Source organism: Trypanosoma melophagium, assembly GCF_022059095.1.
Source record: "Trypanosoma melophagium isolate St. Kilda chromosome Unknown ctg11segment0, whole genome shotgun sequence".
NCBI classification, from domain to species: domain Eukaryota; phylum Euglenozoa; class Kinetoplastea; order Trypanosomatida; family Trypanosomatidae; genus Trypanosoma; species Trypanosoma melophagium.
Window position 1 is genome coordinate 475,720 of NW_027125137.1, and position 18,074 is coordinate 493,793.

The following is an 18,074-nucleotide window of genomic DNA, read 5'->3' on the forward strand; positions in this document are numbered from 1 at the left end:
ATATGATTGGATTTGATTATTGACACAACAGAGTTGCAGAGGTAAGAGTATAACATAGAAACAAATTGAAACCTATTAAGAAGATAGTAAGATAAGTAGTTTCTTTCTTGGAATAAAGATATTACTATTTTCTTCTTGCGCCTTATGGAACCTCCGTGTTTGTCAAACATAAGTGCTGAAGAGCACGAGGAAGGATTACACTCACCCTTAACAGGAATTTGGCCTCGCACAACAGCCAGACACATTAACGAACAATTATACTCACCTCACTCACCACTGGAGTCTAAGAGAGCTTTACAAGAACAACAAGAGCAAGAACAAGAAGAACAACAACCCAAACAGAAGCATTCTGACTGCTATGGAGATTATCAGGAATCTCTAGAGAATACTCCTTTTTGCAGTAATAGAAATAGCTCGTACACATTAAATGTGTGTAAAACAGAAAAACACACTCTCTTGCCTACATTTTACCGTGGTAATACGAATGATACTGCTGGTGTATCTGTACGGTTAGAAACAGAATTTATTGGTGCCACTCGTGGACCGGAGTCAAGTATGAATACACACAACACCCTTTATACCACACCAGATGCTCCTTTGCATCTTTCCTCATTTAACTCCCACCAGCTGCAAAGTAGCAACAGTCGAAATGAAGTTTACGGCATAGATGTGGTGGAGTCTACACGTGTGTTTGTGGATCCCATGCCAATTCCCACTTCTCCACACACTCCACCCGATAACATATTTCCCTGTTCCGCCGCCCAAACACCACATAACACACATGTACCGTTAACACCACAGAAGTCGGCGCGGTGGCCGTCTACGCGGATGCTCACTCCATCTCTGCACAGACGTCATGCATCATCGGTGAGTCTTGCCGGCGCTTCACCAGTCCCCGCGTGTGGAATGTTGCGAAGTGAAAGTTATGTAGATGTGCTGGCGCCAAATAGAAATCCATGTTCACCGTATCGTGATTTTGCAGCTACGTGGGGGTTAACATCGGTAATAAAGGGTGGAGTGGATTCATCTGGAATGAATACAGCTGCTGCATTTCTCGGGGATGGTAATAGTAATAGTGCTGGTAGTAGTACGGGTCTGTTGTGCCCTGGTATTCCCTCTATAATGATAAATGAGGGAATTGAGTACTGTACGCCACAACGTGCGGAAGCGTGTATTGTGATGTTTGCTCAACAAGTTCCAACATCTAATATTACATCCCCACGACTATTTGCTTCTACCTATTCGCATTCCAAAAAGAAGGGGCAAGATACTCTCAGTTGCTCACTCAATGATATTTCTCGTGGTACTGAGAATCTTTCCCCTATTATAAGAGAAATCGAAACTTCTGGCCAAACTGGCGAAGAAGAAGAAGACAAAGAAAAAGTAGAAAAAAGTCTTAGTTGCAAGAATACTTCACATGTTGTTTGTAATCTTAATGGAGAATATCCAATTCATCGTGTTTCTGACTGTAAAAGAGAAACATTGGAAAATCATGATCTCTCATTGCCAATGGAGTTTGTGGAATGTGAGGCACCATTGCATATTTCAACAGGAGATGGTTCCTTTTCAGATGGTTCACCACATTATGTTGGGTCCACATGCAGTTTTGATGAATTTCAAATTTCTCGACGATTAGGTCATGAATTCCCTAAAGAAGCAACAGGGATTTCGAATTCTCTGCCTAGATGGAGTTCAAACTCTGGTTTACGTGATACAAAGAATATTATGCATGGAAATGGTAATCCAGAACGTGCATCTGTATTTTCGCAAGATATTACCACTGGCGAGTCACAGAGAGAACAAACTGAAAAATTCTTAAATCTCGTAACTGACGAACAACGAGAACAAGAACAAGAAGCACTATTCTGTCGTATTTCATCTATGAGATATACCGGCAACAATGATGCGAACATGACTACACATACAGAACACGAAAATGAAGATGAGGAACATGAATATCATTCGATATTATCTGATATAGAGAATGAAGAGTTTGAACCAGGAGACCGTTTTCGTCATCATCATCGTTATCAATTTCTTTATTGGATACCATGGAGAAAAGTGTATAGTTTTGTTCCTATTCACTTGGATCGCAATGGAGTTGTTTGGCTTGCGACGCATCGTATAGATGGTCTTCCTTATGCTGTAAAAGAAATACCCTTTTCAGATAGGGATTCTTTTAAAACCGAATTAGAGTGTTTAACACTTGGAAACGCTCCTGTTTCACACTTGCAACAACAAGCAGCAGATCATATTGTTCGATATTATACTGTATCGCCTTATAGTATTGTATCTGGTGAATCAAATGATAATATGGCGTTCTTATTACAAATAGAATATTTTCCTATGGGTAATGTAATGGAATGGGCACTAGATCCGTATGAAATTCTACGTGGTGTTCCTTATAGTGTACCAACAGAGAGTTTTTGGTCCTGTGTGTTACAGCACGGTTTATTGGCGCTTGATGCCCTTCATGCGGCCCGTATTATACATGGAAATCCACTCCCTTTTAATTTATTTATACACTCTCAGAGACACTTTAAGCTTGGTAACTTTGGAAGTTCTGTAAAGTTACCGAATGAATATCCTTTAGGAACTCCGGATATATTTTTACCATCCATTACAGAGACGAAGGAGAACAAATTCACTCCTTATAATGTTGATATCTTTGTATTTGCCAAAGGTATACTTCATCTTATTACACAGTGTATATTGAAACGCAAAGAATATATCAAGAGAACAGATACAAATATGAAGGATAAGTTAAATGGAGAATATAATTGTTTTTCTTCTATAACTGAAACTCCTACCGATAGTTTATTTCGAGAATATCGAGCAAATGGCTTTCATGACATTTCTGATAATATCTGGTATGTTTTACAGGCTGCACTTCACGGGACATCCATTCAAGTTTTGCTTAAAATGTTAAATACACCATCACGTTTATTATGGGGTGTTATCTCTTTATTTGAAACAGAGGAACTTTATCTGCAGCAGAGAAGACATCAACTCCTTAAAGAAATACGAAAACGAAAGGAAAAGAAAGATCATGATAGAAATCCATCAAGTTCTCCACGAAGTGGTGTTGTGGATAATCATGATAATTCTATATCTCTTTCTTCGTTGCGTCCTCAACGTCACAGTTTACCCTATATCGGAGAAAAGCCTATAAATCCATTAAAAATGCAGGAACGGCGTAATGTATTCCCTTTACCGTTAGTAAAGCCACTGACTCTTCTTGGACCTTCTCTCGCCTCTCGACGTAAATTAACCGATTCATCTCTTAATAGTAATAGTGGATCTTTTCCATGGACGACTCTGATAGTGCCAGACTCACCATTCCATTCTAAGCGAGAGAGGAGTTTTCTTCCCACATGTACACAATCGAATACACGAAAGAGTGAACCGAATGCCTCACCGCTTTCTTTAGCGCCTGATCTCTCTTGTCAAAGTCATATGCAGTCACCTTTTTCTTTTCCCCGTCATTCAAATGGAGTGGGGCGAAGTAAGCGCAGTGTACGATGTCTGTTTAATGGCGATGGGGATGCGGCTTCTATACCGGGTTCTACAGGGATTGGATCTGTATCTCACATGAGAACACGTGATGAGACTTTTACATCCTCTTCTAATAGTAATAATAAAGTATTGGATGAAAGTCTTGAATGGACATATCGACAAGTTATGGCAGTAATGCATTGGCGATCTACAGTTAATGTGGATACTTCACGTGAGAAGGGAATGACGTCTTCTTCCATCTCATCATCTAGTGCTTCTTTGCTTCCCATTAGACCCCTCACATCATGGGAGTAATAGTGTTTGGGTCTACATAGAACGTAAGTGCTGTACATTTTTTTTTCCTTTTTTTTCTTTTTATTTAATAAGTATATATATGGTGTTTCTGCTTTTTTGTTTAACATTTTGTACCTGGTTCATTTCTTTTTGTTTTTCTGCCTTGCCGTTTTTTTTTCTTTTTTATCTATCGTTCTTGACAGAAGAAAACATAATAACAGATGATACATGTTTTTCTTTCGTTTAATGTACACAAAACCTTGTAGAGATAGAAATAGAGAGGGAAACATGGAGAAAGAGAAAGGAAAAGAAAGTTTTACGTTTTTGTGTTTGTTGGCACTCTTCTTATTCTCTTTTTCCTTTTCTTCTTTATTTCTACTATACTATACACATTTTCTTCTCATCACATTCTGGCAAGAAATCCTGTATGCTTTTATTATTATTACTATTACTATAATTATCCTTCTTTATTAATATATATATATATATAGTTACATGTATCGATGCCGTTCCGCGTTAAAGTTATTAGAATTGGATGAGAAGTATCATCTCTTTACGTGTGGGATCCACACCGTTGTCGATCTAGCCGCAGCGCCCGGGGGATTTTCACAAGTCGCACTTCAACAAATGCGTGTGGCCTTATTAAGGAATAATAATAATAATAATAATAATAATAATAATAATAATAATAATAATACAAACTTCTCTCCTATTGTTGTGGCGTTTGATCAACGTGGCATTACACCCATGGAGGGTCTCTTTTCTCTTAAGTGTGATATCAATGATCACAGACGTGTGATGGGACACACAAGGAATATACTTCAACAACTCCAGCAAGAAGAAGAAGAATATACTACCCGAAACATAGGGAATAATAATAATAATAATAATAATAATGATAATAAAAGTGGAACGTGTAGATTTGTACAGGCAGTACTTCATGATGGTGTCTCTGTTGTAAAGACACAATCTTCACTTTCTGTAACATATGGACAAAATCAAATGGCTTTAGGTGCATTACGACTGGCGTGCTCTCTTTTCTTTTCACAGACACATGCAGCACATAGTGCAATACCACAAGTAAGAAAAGATATACGACATGAAATAATGAAGCAATCGCGTTTATTTACATTTGTCACAAAGGCGATGCATTCTACGCATTTTAACAACGTGTTAGAAGCTACTAAAGTGTACTTTGGTTCTGTGAATGTGCATAAACCATCTGAATGTAGACCGGAGAGTCAGGAAACATATATAGTGGCTCGTGGTTTCTTACCACAGCAGTGGTGGAGAGAAGAAAAACAGGGAAAAGGAATTCATCCGCACTTAAGTCTACCACCACACGGTGAAGATGTACTTTACGGACGCCAAGTAATATGGAGTTGTTGGGGTTGTCGTGAGACTCGTATGGGGACTGGAAAGTGTAGACGTTGTGGTGCTGTATAATTTCAATTGTTTAAACTGACTTATCCTTTATATATATATATATAGTGTTTTTCTTCTTTTTGGTTTTTTGTTTTGTAGTATGTTATATGAGTACCAATTTAATGTATGTGAGAGGTGTGGGTATAATATCTCAGATTTATAAATGGGACATTTTCTTTTTTTGTAGTTATCACTTGGTTTTATTTTGCTAGTTTTTTTTGCATTTTTTTTGTGCTATTTCTCGTTGATAATAGGTATTATTTAATCACAAACAAACAAAAAAGGAAAACAGAATGAGACGATTTATCCTCTCCACACACAAGTGCAGTACGGTTTCACTTCTCTTGCATGGATGCTTTATGGCCACTTCTTCTGCCACAATCCCTGATTCTCATCTTTCTAATACTACTAATGAGATTTCTCAAGATCAGCAGAAGGAAATCCATAAGAATAATAAGAACAATAATAACAATGGTAATAATAATATTAATATTAATAATAACACTACACCATTAGTGACGTTTTTGGCTTCTGTTGTATCGGAGCTGCAACACCGATCTAAAGATACGAAGCATCATAATGATACAGTGAAAGAAGGTACAACTCCCGTTACTTCGGTTAATAAAGGAGATGAAATTTCAGATACGAATTCCCTGCCATCTTCTAAACCTTTACCAGAAGCATTAATAAACGCTTTCAGTAAATATATTCGCCGTGAAGATGAATTATCGGAGTTGTGTCGTTCTAAAGTGCCGGCTGTTAGACGGCATTTCATGAAACTACGTGCCCAACGTCCGCACCTTTCTTCACTTCAGCGTGATATTCTTTTACACGAAATCTCTCGCATAGTGGAAAAGAGAGAAGTATCACCGACGGTGGCCGCACGACTATTTCGATCGCATTGGCCTGATCATATTATGGATGTCGCTGGAAGTCGTCATCACTCTTTTCTCTCTCGCAGTTTTTCCGCATGGGTGACGGCGTTAATACAAGAAAATACGTTAACATGTGAGGAAGCACGTCAAATACTTATCAATTCACCTCGAATCTTTAATGGCCAAGTAGCACTTGTGGGTTCTCTGGCGGAGTGTGCCCTATCGGATATGAATAGCAATAACAGTGATGCCGAGTCGCTTATTCAACTCATGTGGGCTGTGAATAGTGCAAGGACACACGCCCCACATCACTTTTGGCAACGTGCGGTGGAAATGCTTGCAAAGAAGAATCGATCACTGCGAGATCAAGTAGGCGATGCGATTCACAGTAGTGTGATGACGAAAACGAATAAAAGTGTGAAGAAGAATACAGAGACTCGTACACCGGTGGGTCATGTTTTCTCCGGATTAACGACACGACAACTGTTTCGTGTACTTCGTGTACTGCGAAGAGAGCGTTGGTGTGGGGATGTAACGACTATTTATGATTTTGTGGATAAGGCTTTAAAGAATATTGTTTTTGAGGCAGAGGCGTTAAGTGCGGCAGATGATAAAACGCATGGGAAACCACTTTCACGACAGGCTGTAGTAAAACGTGTACAAAAGGCATCGGATTTAACTCCATTAGAACTTCTTTCATTAATGCATATTGCAGGAGAAATCGGTGTAAACATTCATGTCTCACTTGCACGAGTATCGGATTATCTTCTTGCCCCTATGGTGCCATATCTTAATCGTGAACAGTTATTGCTACTCACTACTTGTGTGCGTAAAACACGATGTGATTCGCTTCAACTGGTGCAGGCAATTGTGGATATTATTGTTCAACGCGGTGTAACGTATCCAAGCAGTATTGTATTAACGAAAGCCACACTAAGAACTGTTATGCAGAAAACTTCACTGTTATCGCAACTTACACTCGCTCCTTTTATGGATCATATATTTGGTATCTGTGATCGATATAAGTATGGCATGCGAGCTTCTCAAATACTCGATTGGGTGGAATTACTGTATGCCCTTTCACGAAGATATGCCGCAACTTCATCTGTTGGAATTCGTGTACGTGGATGTGTGGAGTCTTTCGCAGTTCCACTACGTGCGATGTTATTAATTGGTGCAGTTCCCACTTCTCTGATCTCCCGCGTACTTGAGCACAGTGTTATTCTCGGCATGCGACACCAGCCACAGTATCCACTTACAGAGAAGTTGTGGGAGGAGCGTAATGCGATTGTGAATGGGCGAAGACATAAATCGATAAATACTGTACAACATGAGGATGTAGAGGAAGCAGAGGAATCACTATTGTATGCACGTGAAAGTACAGAAACAATTAAAACACCAATAACAAGAAAAACTGAAGAAGAGGAAGAAGATAGTTCTATTTCTAATATAGTTGATGTAAATCATTATATTGATGGTGAAGTAGCACGGGCGGCGTTAGAGGTATATGAAGATTTTATTTACGCCTATGAACGACAAATGATTTTACGACAGTCACTTACACCTGAAGAAATGAATCGTCTGCGTGCGACATTTCAACGTGTTGGTTTATACAATCTCTTTGTTGGGGCGTACCTATTTAAACAACTACATCTTTCTCCTAATAGAACAGATATAAATACTTCTACACAATCACAATCAAAATCACAATCTTCGCCACCACCACCGCAGGCACTTTCTGCATGGCTGGAACGTGAAATCAGCAGCATTATTGATTCTCGTATACAAGCCATGAATAAGACACTTCCTCCTCCTCCTTCTCTCAATAATAATAATAATAATAATAATAATACTTCCACTACAACTTACACAAACACGTTAAACTATTCATTATTGCGATTGTTCGGTCAACGCCAATGTGATGCGGCGAAAGTCCGTCGTTTTGTGAGAATTGTGCAGGACTCCCCACTGTTGTTGTCACGTCAACGCCGCAGTCTGTGGGAGTACACAACGACACTCGCCCAGCAGTACGGTGGACCGGAGGAACAGGCAATAGTACAGGAATTGCTGGCAAAAGCACTTTACTAGTGAAGATTGTAAAGAAGATGATAGAGAGAAGAAAGAAAAAAGAAAAAAGAAGAATGGAAACTGATAGAAATAGGGAGAAGGAAAAGGAGAGGAAGAGGAAACGAGAAGAAAAGAGAAGTAGGAGGAGAAGAGAAAAGAAAGAGGGATATTTGCTAACAGAGGAGGAGAAATACATGCCAATTATTGAAGTGTGTGTATATTTTTATGGTTGATCACATACAATTAAGGAGAGTCCATACAGGCACTGATTTTTTTTTCGTTATTTCTATGCCTGATTTTATCTCATTGTTTTTTCTTTCGTTTTTCTATTGTTATCTCTATTTATGGTTAAGATCTATTCGATTTGTGTGTTCTTTAAGGTATTATTATTATTATTATTATTATTATTATTTTATTTTATTTTTACTATTATTACCATTTCTATTTTTGTTTTTCTTTTTCCCGTTTTCCTTAACAATATTGTTTGAAAACTTTATTCTCTGTAGTTTTCTTTTTTCTGTTTTTGCTTTGCCTCTTAAACAGTGCACAATTTATCACAGAGAAATAAAATAGGCATAAGGGAATAAGGTGGATAACGTTAACGGGAATTGCCATAATTAAAGGAACAATAAAAAACACCAAAAAAGAAAAATAAACAAAACCAAAATAAGGAAATAAAACACATTCTATATTATCTGATCTATTATTCTTTATGTATCGTCGTTGCACACGTCCTGTTCGTATTCATGTGATATTCTATCCCGCTTTCACATGTACTGCTGCGTGGTGTACATCAGGAACAGATAACACTGTACCACCGAAGCCGCGCAGAACTGTTCGTCGTGTTATGCCGTCTGACGCAGAAATGGCAGAATTACATAATGTAGATCGTGAAGCTGCTGCTAATAATACTAATAATACTCGTGGGGCTTCCATACTCGCAAGTGTGGCTGTGGAACCTATGCGGTTTGCTTCCAGTGCTGATGCTCCTTCACGCATGCGCGGGGATCCATTTGCTGATCACATGAATGATAATGATGATGATGATGATGTTAATGATATTGATAATGATAGTGCAGAGGAGAGAGTTCGTTCGTATGGCGGAATGAGTAAACGTGTTAGAGCGGAGGATACATTATCACAGGAGTCACACTGTACAAAGACTTCACCTCCTATTGATATTCTTCTTCAACAGGAAGAAGAGGAAGTGACTACTACTGCTACTGCGGATCCTAGTATTAATAATAGTAATAGTAGTCATGCATTTAATACCGATGGTTCGGCATCTCGTATTCTTGAAAGACAGGAATACTTGCGTACTGTTAAAATAGAAGAACTAGTGGAGATGATGGTACTGTACCTTCGTGCAACAGAGAATAAACGATTGGTATCAGCTGAGGAGGAACATGTTATATTCCCTGTTATTATGGATCGTCTTAATGAACTACATGTACAACAGATGCTTGATATTGTAGAATGTCATTGGGCACGTTCTACACTTGTGCGATATGGGATAAAGTTTAAAGATATGGTGCGTGATCGAATTGCTGTTATTGCTACTGCAGCAGCAAAAGGTGCATCACAAAATTCGGGATCTGTGAAAGACCCAGAGAGCGATCAATATAATGATAACACTAATAATGAGGATGAGGATGCAGATGATGGGGCTGTGTATATACATGAAGTAAAGAAGAATACATTAGATCCAATTCTTCTCAAGGCAAATGATGAAATGAATGCTGATGGTGTATTACGTTGTATTATTGTAATGGGTATGAGTGCCGGACGACGCAAGAGGGATTTACAATTTTTTCAAGCATTGGGTATATTCCTTGTTCATCACATTAATCGTTATAAAGATCCTCAAGATCTAGTACGTGTATTAACAGCCTTTGCACGTGCAAAGATTATTCCACCAAAAGGATTTCTCGCCCTTTTAGGACGTCGTTTTGCTGTTCTTAATAAGCGAAAACCATTAGGAGCACTACCAAGTTATCGAGCACTTGTAAATCTTTACAGAATGGGTCACGATCAGATGAATTCTTTTAAATTTCTTGCAAACTGTATATATGAGACGATTGAGGCTAATATCAAGTCTGAGAAGAAGCAGGAACGGTTGGTAGAGTTACAACGCAAGAAAGAAGCAGATAATCAACTTCATTCTACTACTTCTACTACTAATTCTAATACTAATACTACGGATACAGTAAGTACAACAATAGAGAAAAAGTCTGCCAATGCGGCAGTTATTATAGGTGATCTTGATCCACAATTGTTGGTGGTTGTAAGGGCGAGAGAACGATTTAAGCGGTTAACAGAGTTAAAACCATCCATGTTCACTAAACTTCTCCTGGTTCTCGCACGCTTTGGTGCCCCACATCAACAATATTTACGTCCCACTATAAAACCACTTATTATTCCAATGCTGGGATCTTTTCCACCACCAAGTTTTTCGCGTCTTTTACGTGCCGTGCGTCTGTTTAAAACAACAGATCTTGAAATTATTGATCCTGTTATTAATTACGTCGTAGATGATATTGGGGCGACTACTGTACTCTCAGAAGATGTATTGGAATTACTTCGAATCATATCTCCACCGGATGTACCTGTTCCACACAATCTCACTAAACTGATTACACTTTGTGAACAGGTGTATTCTAATCAATGTGGATTTCAATCACGTCCTATTCGTCCTAGCGAGATGTGTGCTGTGGCAGCTGTTTTACTGCAAATTCAGCGTAAGGATGAAGTTCCACTGGAGGCATTAGATCCCCTCACACGTCTTATGGAGAACTTCGCACTTCGTCTACGTGAACTAATGCAACTACACGTTGTATCTCTTACGCATGTGGATATCTTTACCGATATCTGTCGCCAGCAACAACACCCTGACAACTCTGGAAATATCGCTGAACTCAGTAAAGCCCGCCGGGATGTTAGCCGTGAGGAAGGCGACGATGAGTACTATAGTCACCTCGACATTGATGTACGTGAGACTTTTCACAAGATCTTACTTGTAAATGATTATAACACGTATGGGCAATATCGCCCAACGCCTGGGGTACTTCAGGTGGATTTTAAACAGGCATTAACGGAGGTGAGTGCGTTTGATGTGTTAGAGGCCACACACCTGTTTGCCCAGGCATTTCCACATGCACTACAGCCAACGGTAGAACGACACCTCAGTCGCAGTATTCTTGCAAAACTCGGAAACAGTGGAGAAGAAGTTATTACGGCAGAGCACACAGTTGTACTGCGTCCTCCGCGAGAGTTACTTCTTACAAAAGGCGATTTGTTGAAATTTGTCGAATTGCTTCAGTTAACACCACTGAAACGTGTGAAAACGTCTACAATTGTGTGGCATTTTGTTGAGGAAAAAGCAAAGCGACTGAAGATGATGGAGGTACTCAAAACAGCACAGCAGCAACAGGAAGAGACTTCTCACCTCTCGGCTTGAAGTGTAGAATAGTGTGAAGAAGTCAAGAGAGAAAAAAAAACATAATAATATGTATTGCAGAGTTTGTTGTATTTTAATTCACATTTATTTACGTCTGAAATTTTATTTGGCGGAATTGTTTGCACGATCTATTATATCAAACGAGGAGAAAAAAAAAATTAGGTAGGTGTTGTGTATGCAATGCTTTCTTTTAAAATATTATATATTTTTTCTTACGATAAGAATGCACATAAAGGCATTGTTTTTTGTTATCATTTCTTGGACGTGAGTATTTATCGTGCTTTTCTGTACCATGACAGATATAGATATACGTAACTTTAGATGGGTGCTCACAAGAGTTGTGTATAACCTTTTTTTCTTTTTCTTCTTCTTCTTCTTCTTCTTCTTCTTCTTCTTCTTATTATTATTATTATTATTATTATTATTATTATTATTATTATTATTATTATTATTATTATTATTATTATTATTATTATTATTATTATTATTATTATTATTATTATTATTATTATTATTATTCTATCTCTATTTTTCTTTGCTTATATATGGTATGATCTGTGTTGTTGTCACATGGGGAAAAAACAACTGATACGAAACACTTTCTCTTTTTCCTTTTTTTGTAACTTATTTTTCTACAAATCCAATTATACGATCACACCCTGAATAGCAGTAGTAGTTACAAAGTAATGAGGGACGCATCTGTACCATTATCAGCTGAATTTCACTTAAATACTTCTAAGCTTTCAGAAGATGATGCCTGTTTAGAGTGGCTTAAGCAACGTTATACCTGTACAGATGTGAAGCAGCAAAAACAAATCAAAAAGAACAATAATAATTCTAATAAAGATGATGAGTTATTTTTAATTAATTTAGAAAATGATGTAGCTGCCTGTGCTACTCATCGTTGGTCGAACTTCTCTCAACCATCTCCTTTATATGGAGCGAGTCCACAGTCCTTACATACTCAAAAGTTATCTGGTACAGAACTATGTATTGAAAAAAACACAACAGAAGATGAACTCGTGAAATACAACGTAACACTTAGAGATTCTAATCATGTAGGTAATAGAAATGAGTATCACTCACTTATACAATCAGAACCATCACGTCACATCTTTACTGAGGCACTTCGTAAAAGAAATCATCAAATAATAGCCAAAAAGATTGAGGAAGCAGGAAATTATGAAGAGAAAAAAAGGTTATCAAGACCTTTTTTTGGTGGTTACGTCTCTTCCCCAGTTATGTCAGGTCCTACACGTTTTCTCTTATTTCCACAATGGATGCATGATACCACTGTTGAGGCGAAGCGGATGCAGGAAGTACCATACATTATCCGTGGCACCATTAACCGTAGCAATAGGGGTGTAAGTAAATCTAAAATGGAGGAGCAAACAGAAAAACATAAAAGTCTGCAACAACTTTTATGTGAAATAATTTTTAACGCATCTTTTTCAAGGAAATTTCCATTATCAACACCTAGATGGTATTTTTTTAAAGATGTGGATGCTATTCGTAGCGATTTATATTTTAATAATTTTAATTCAGAACAATCTTTTTTTAGTGACCAAAATAAAACAGAAACAACATCAGGAATAGCTGAAAATCAAGAAAATACAAGGATTGATAAATCAAGAAAAATTACTACTGTTGGGTTCTGTGATTCTGGAGTGCGTACTTCCCTCTTTTTACATGATCCACGTCATTCTATTTTATTGGATAGTGCCTATCGTGTTTCAACCCCTTTATCAAATTCTCGTACAACGCAACAGGCAATCGCTTCCTTTTTAGTTGCAAAAGGATTTGATAGTGCTGTACAACGTTTTACTACAAATCTTCTTCGACGTATTTTTCCAGATGGCACATATCACCTTCAGTGGTCTGCAGGTTCTGGTCTAGAGTACGTTACCGGTGATAAACCATGGACATTATTTGCAAAACTTGCGACAGAGTGGTGGGCGGATTTACCTATTCATAACCGTGTACTATTACGTATTCGAAATCAGTCGGCACTGGTCCAACCATTCACTAAATCATCAAAAAGTACACTACCAACACCTGTACTTGATAAAGATGGTGAGGAATCAATACAGAATGTTGAATTTATTGTTGAAAATAGTGGAAGTTTTAATTTAGCTAATGATGCTGATACTGCTTCTCCTTCTGGTGATACACATAATCTCTTCTGGGCAACGCAGGGTCCACGTTGGGATTCACATCTTGTTCGTGGTTTTAGAGATGATCATCCATCAATGCACTATGCGTCACGTTGGTACACTCTGGTATCAGCTGAACTTGCTATAAGCCGCAATAAACATAGTAAAAAGAATCAAACTGGATCATGGAACATGCCTTCTGGTTTGTTGTATGCAAATGCATGTTTAACAGATTTCTTTGCACGTCCACCACGTGCATCTGTTGGGTTTTCTTTTACTGGAGCACCACGACGTACAATTGATGCGTTTAATGCACTCACATTTACTACTTTTGAATGTAGTTTTAACTGGTGGCTTCATTTTAAAAAGGAACAGGTTTCTTTGGTATCTGGAATTTCTACCGGACAGCAAACGGAGGATTCAATTCTTCGCCTTTCGCCATCTGAGACTTTTAAACATTTCCGCTGCGGGTTAACGTGGCGCATTTAATTTCAATGAAAATATGCAATGTTAGGAAAGGAAAAAAAAATACTTTTTTTTTCAAGATAATGGAGGTGCCATGGGTCTCTCTCTCTCTCTCTCTATATATATATATATATATATATATATATATATATATATATTCGTTGAGTACCTGTTGCAAAGATAAATAATGCACTGCTTCTCTTGCACGGGTTTTGTACTATTCTATGTGGTTATTTATACAACCGTTAATATTTATCACAACCACTAAATATCTTATTTGTATTACTTATCTTATTTATGTTAGTGATGAAATCTAATGTCTTTGGATTATAACATTCATTTTTAAAAAATAAAAAAAATATATTTTTTTTCCATACAGTTTACTTTATCATTTTTTACCCTTTTATTTTTATCTACGTAGTAGCGGTGCATTTTTGTAGTAGAATAAATTGATGAACGTGAATGTCATAGATGCTACTCCGGAGGCTCTTCCACTAGAGCTTCTTAATGCAACAAATAAGGAGTTGACGGCTCAGCTGTCACGTCATGAGCAGATGTGTGACGAGAAGATGCGTGAGGTTGATGACCAGCGGCGTCGACTTCAGTTTGTGAAGGAGCACCTCGGGAATGTGCGTGGGGAGATTGTGAATACGCAGAGTCTGGTGGAGAGCAAGCGACGCGCGGTGGAGTCTGAGACGCACATGTATCGCCTTCTTGACCGCGAGTGTGGTCGATTGCGTCAGACCCAGTCGCAAATGGCGGTGCAGCAGGCGGAGCTGCAAGAGCAGCTGCAGGAGGTGCAGAATCGTGTGTTTCAGGAGAATCTTCGCATGGCGGAGCTTAAGAGTGCGATGCAGTTCAACCAGCAGGAACTTGAGGAGTGGGATCTTGCCCGCAAGCAGAAGGAGGCGGACGAGGAGGCTGTGGCGCGGTATGCGAAGAGCGACGAGGTGCGTGTGCGGCAGCTGACGACGTCTGTGGAGCGTCTTGAGGCGCGTCTGCGTGAGCGGCGTGGGGAGCTGGAGGAGGCGGTGATGTCCACCCGCCACGCGCAGTTGGAGCTCGACCGCGCGGCTGCGGAGTACCGCCGACTGCACGCCGCCCGCGATTCGCTGCTGGGCGAGTGGGAGGTGGCCGTGCGGGGCATCCGCGAGCGGGATGAGGCGATCCGCGCGGCGGCCGGGCGCTACGCGGCGGGGGCGGCGTGGCTTGAGGAGCGGCGGGCGGTGCGGCGGGCGCTGGAGGGCGACGTGGAGGCGGCGCGGGCGGACGGGGCGGCGGTGCAGACGGCCATCCGCGAGCGGGAGGGTCGCGCGGAGAAGAGCCGCAATGTGCGGGCCGCACTCGACGCACACGTCACAGCACTAGAGGAGGAGGTGGAAGCGACGCGGGAGCAGCTTGCACGCGCCGTGCGGGAGCGCAATGACGCACGCATACGACTCCAAAACAGCCGAGAGGGCGTAGAGAAGAAGGCCAAGAACTATGAACGTGTAGTGGCACAGCGCGCACACACCAAGGAGCAGCTGCAGAGCGCAGGTGACAAGGCGACAGACCTGGAGCAGCAACGTGCCACTATTGCCCGACTGCTGCAGGAGGCAAGGGCGACAGACAGACGGTTGGAAAGGGAAGTGGAGGATCTCAAGCGGGAGCAGTTTGCTGTTGGCGAGCGTCTGCACGCAGCATACCAGCAGCAGGATACCCTTGTCGCAGAGATCAGCGGCGGGCAGGCGCAGGGGCGAAACCTCAAGGCAAAGATCGACCAGCTCGACCGTGAGTCTTTCACACAGCAGGAAGTGTTATACGGTGTTGAGTTTAATGTACAGCAGATGCAGCGCAAGGTGAACCGCGCCAAGGGAGAACGAACAGAGGAAGAGCGGAACAAGCTCAACGAGAAGATTGCAGCACTTCAGAGTAGCCTAGATGAACTGGGGAAACAGCAGCGTGCGCTGGAGACGCAGCTGAAGCGGGTGCGAGAGGAGACGCGACAGGCGAACATTGAGGTGGAGAAGCTCAGTGCCCAGGAGAGGAGCGCCGGAGAAAAGACTCTGCAGCTGCGCCTTGGATGCGAAAGCTGCGCGACTGAGTTATCTAAGCTCCGCAAGCTGCGCGAAGACGAACTGGTGAAGGTGGATACACAGGAACTGCAGTTGCAGGGTTTGAGGCGTACACTGCACCAGCGCAGCGGCGAGCTGGGCAACCTGGAACAGCAGAAGCAGCAGCTCTCGATGGATGTGGCGGAGCGGCTTGCAGAAATCGGTGTGCACCACGAGGTGCTCCGCATGGATGCGAAGCTCGTTGAGGACGAGCGACGACGGTTGGTTGCGGAACTTCAGCAGCGCCAGAAAAACCTGAGTGCGCTGCGAAACCGCTACGACGTTCGTGTAGGTCGCATGGACCCGGAACAGGCACTCTGGTCACAGGCCCAGCTTGTCATTGAGGCAGCGAAGGAACGAGAGACGCTGCAACACAAGGGAGATGCACTTGACGCACGTGTGGCCCGAGTTGAGCGGGAACTGGTGAAATTGGAGCGCACACTACAGATCATACGCGCGAGTAACTCGAACTACCGTCACATGTTTGACCGCGTACAGGAGGACCATGATGAGGCCAAGACGAAGCGTGCACTGCAGGCTAAGCAACGTGAGCTGAAGGCCATCATCAGTCGCCGGACGCTAGAGACAAATGACTACCAGCAGCTGCTGTATGGTAAAACACATGAGCTACAAGAAGTGCGGGCACAAAAGGAGCGAGCATTAACCACTGTGGATGATCTGCGGCAGGCGTGCGGAAAGGTACACGAATCCATCCTTCAGGACAGAGAGTCGCTTATACGCTACGATCAGGCGATCCAGAAGGCCCGTGCTGCCGTTGTTCCAGATGTCGCGGCGGATGTTGAACTGCTGGAAAAGCGTCAACATCAGGAGGCGTTGGTGGGTCGTGTGCTGCAGTTGGCCCAGCGACACAGTGAGAACGCAGTGGACACTGCACGTGCGCTAATGATGGAGCACCATATTCTTGAGTAGCACGTGTCTTCTTTTTTTTTTTTCGTTTCACCCTGTTACAGATGTATGTCGTTGATGATGGCAAGTCCTATGATGATAATAATGGTGGTGGTTGCCTCCATGTATAACTCTTGCATCACCCTCTCCCATCTGCTTCATTCACTTGTGACCCCAGTCTTATCCCATCTGTTTTTTGTTTTCAGTTTTCCCCTTATTCTGCTCTACTCACTCCTTTTTTTTCTTATGGTTGAAGGTGTATGCCAGAGCGGATAACATGTCTGGTGTGAAGGGTCCATCGTGGTTGTCTCTGGCAGACTTTTTGCGCTGTCGCACCGACCCATACCGTGCGCTTGATGCAGGGCAGCGATGCGTCAACGGCATCGGGAAGAAGATCCTAGAGCTAGAGCCGTCCAACAAGGCGGTGGAGGCACCACACCCGGTGGTGCGACTTGCCCGGTCCACCGATAATTTTGAAAAGCTGCGTTCGGAGCACCTAATACTCGGTGACACTTACCACAACCAGCTGCAGCAGCACAACGCGCTCATTAATGTCGTTGAGGCCCTTCGTGGGGAGAAGTATGGGCTGCTTGTGGACATCAACGCCGCACGGCGCGGTGTGATGCTGCGTTGAGTTGAATGCGATGCCGCAGAAGCAGAGTACGGGCGACTTGAGGGAAAGCAAAAAGCGCGTGCAGCACGGGTGTCGGTACAGGAGTCTCAGATAGCGGCTCTGGCTGATCAGGAGTGAGAGTGCGACGAACGCCTTGCCGCTGTACGTGCCAAGTTCACTGCCCTGTCATCTGCTGCCGAGAATGTGTTGCTACAGACACGCTCGCTGTCA

At 41.6% G+C, this 18,074-nt stretch overlaps 7 protein-coding genes across 7 annotated transcripts; all 7 read left to right on the forward strand.

Moving 5' to 3' along the window:
* Positions 1 to 144: 144 nt before the first annotated feature.
* Positions 145 to 3,810, forward strand: LSM04_008733 (Protein kinase domain; the record flags this gene model as incomplete). The annotated part of the gene is made up of 1 exon (XM_067330564.1): positions 145 to 3,810. The coding sequence occupies one exon, from the start codon at positions 145 to 147 to the stop codon at positions 3,808 to 3,810; it is 3,666 nt and encodes a 1,221-aa protein (XP_067194639.1).
* A 474-nt stretch (positions 3,811 to 4,284) lies between these two features.
* On the forward strand, positions 4,285 to 5,235 carry LSM04_009054 (Ribosomal RNA methyltransferase FtsJ domain; the record flags this gene model as incomplete). The annotated part of the gene is made up of 1 exon (XM_067330565.1): positions 4,285 to 5,235. One exon carries the CDS (start codon positions 4,285 to 4,287, stop codon positions 5,233 to 5,235), a length of 951 nt encoding a protein of 316 aa, XP_067194648.1.
* Positions 5,236 to 5,507: 272 nt separating this feature from the next.
* LSM04_002173 (uncharacterized protein) lies at positions 5,508 to 8,177 on the forward strand (the record flags this gene model as incomplete). Its single annotated transcript, XM_067330566.1, has 1 exon — positions 5,508 to 8,177. One exon carries the CDS (start codon positions 5,508 to 5,510, stop codon positions 8,175 to 8,177), a length of 2,670 nt encoding a protein of 889 aa, XP_067194480.1.
* Positions 8,178 to 8,868: 691 nt separating this feature from the next.
* On the forward strand, positions 8,869 to 11,613 carry LSM04_005734 (uncharacterized protein; the record flags this gene model as incomplete). The annotated part of the gene is made up of 1 exon (XM_067330567.1): positions 8,869 to 11,613. The coding sequence occupies one exon, from the start codon at positions 8,869 to 8,871 to the stop codon at positions 11,611 to 11,613; it is 2,745 nt and encodes a 914-aa protein (XP_067194571.1).
* Positions 11,614 to 12,299: 686 nt separating this feature from the next.
* LSM04_006031 (uncharacterized protein) lies at positions 12,300 to 14,255 on the forward strand (the record flags this gene model as incomplete). Its single annotated transcript, XM_067330568.1, has 1 exon — positions 12,300 to 14,255. The coding sequence occupies one exon, from the start codon at positions 12,300 to 12,302 to the stop codon at positions 14,253 to 14,255; it is 1,956 nt and encodes a 651-aa protein (XP_067194575.1).
* Positions 14,256 to 14,683: 428 nt separating this feature from the next.
* LSM04_003965 (uncharacterized protein) lies at positions 14,684 to 17,254 on the forward strand (the record flags this gene model as incomplete). Its single annotated transcript, XM_067330569.1, has 1 exon — positions 14,684 to 17,254. One exon carries the CDS (start codon positions 14,684 to 14,686, stop codon positions 17,252 to 17,254), a length of 2,571 nt encoding a protein of 856 aa, XP_067194539.1.
* Positions 17,255 to 17,507: 253 nt separating this feature from the next.
* Positions 17,508 to 17,981, forward strand: LSM04_003053 (uncharacterized protein; the record flags this gene model as incomplete). The annotated part of the gene is made up of 2 exons (XM_067330570.1): positions 17,508 to 17,847; positions 17,887 to 17,981. The coding sequence occupies 2 exons, from the start codon at positions 17,508 to 17,510 to the stop codon at positions 17,979 to 17,981; spliced, it is 435 nt and encodes a 144-aa protein (XP_067194505.1).
* Between the last annotated feature and the right edge of the window lie 93 nt (positions 17,982 to 18,074).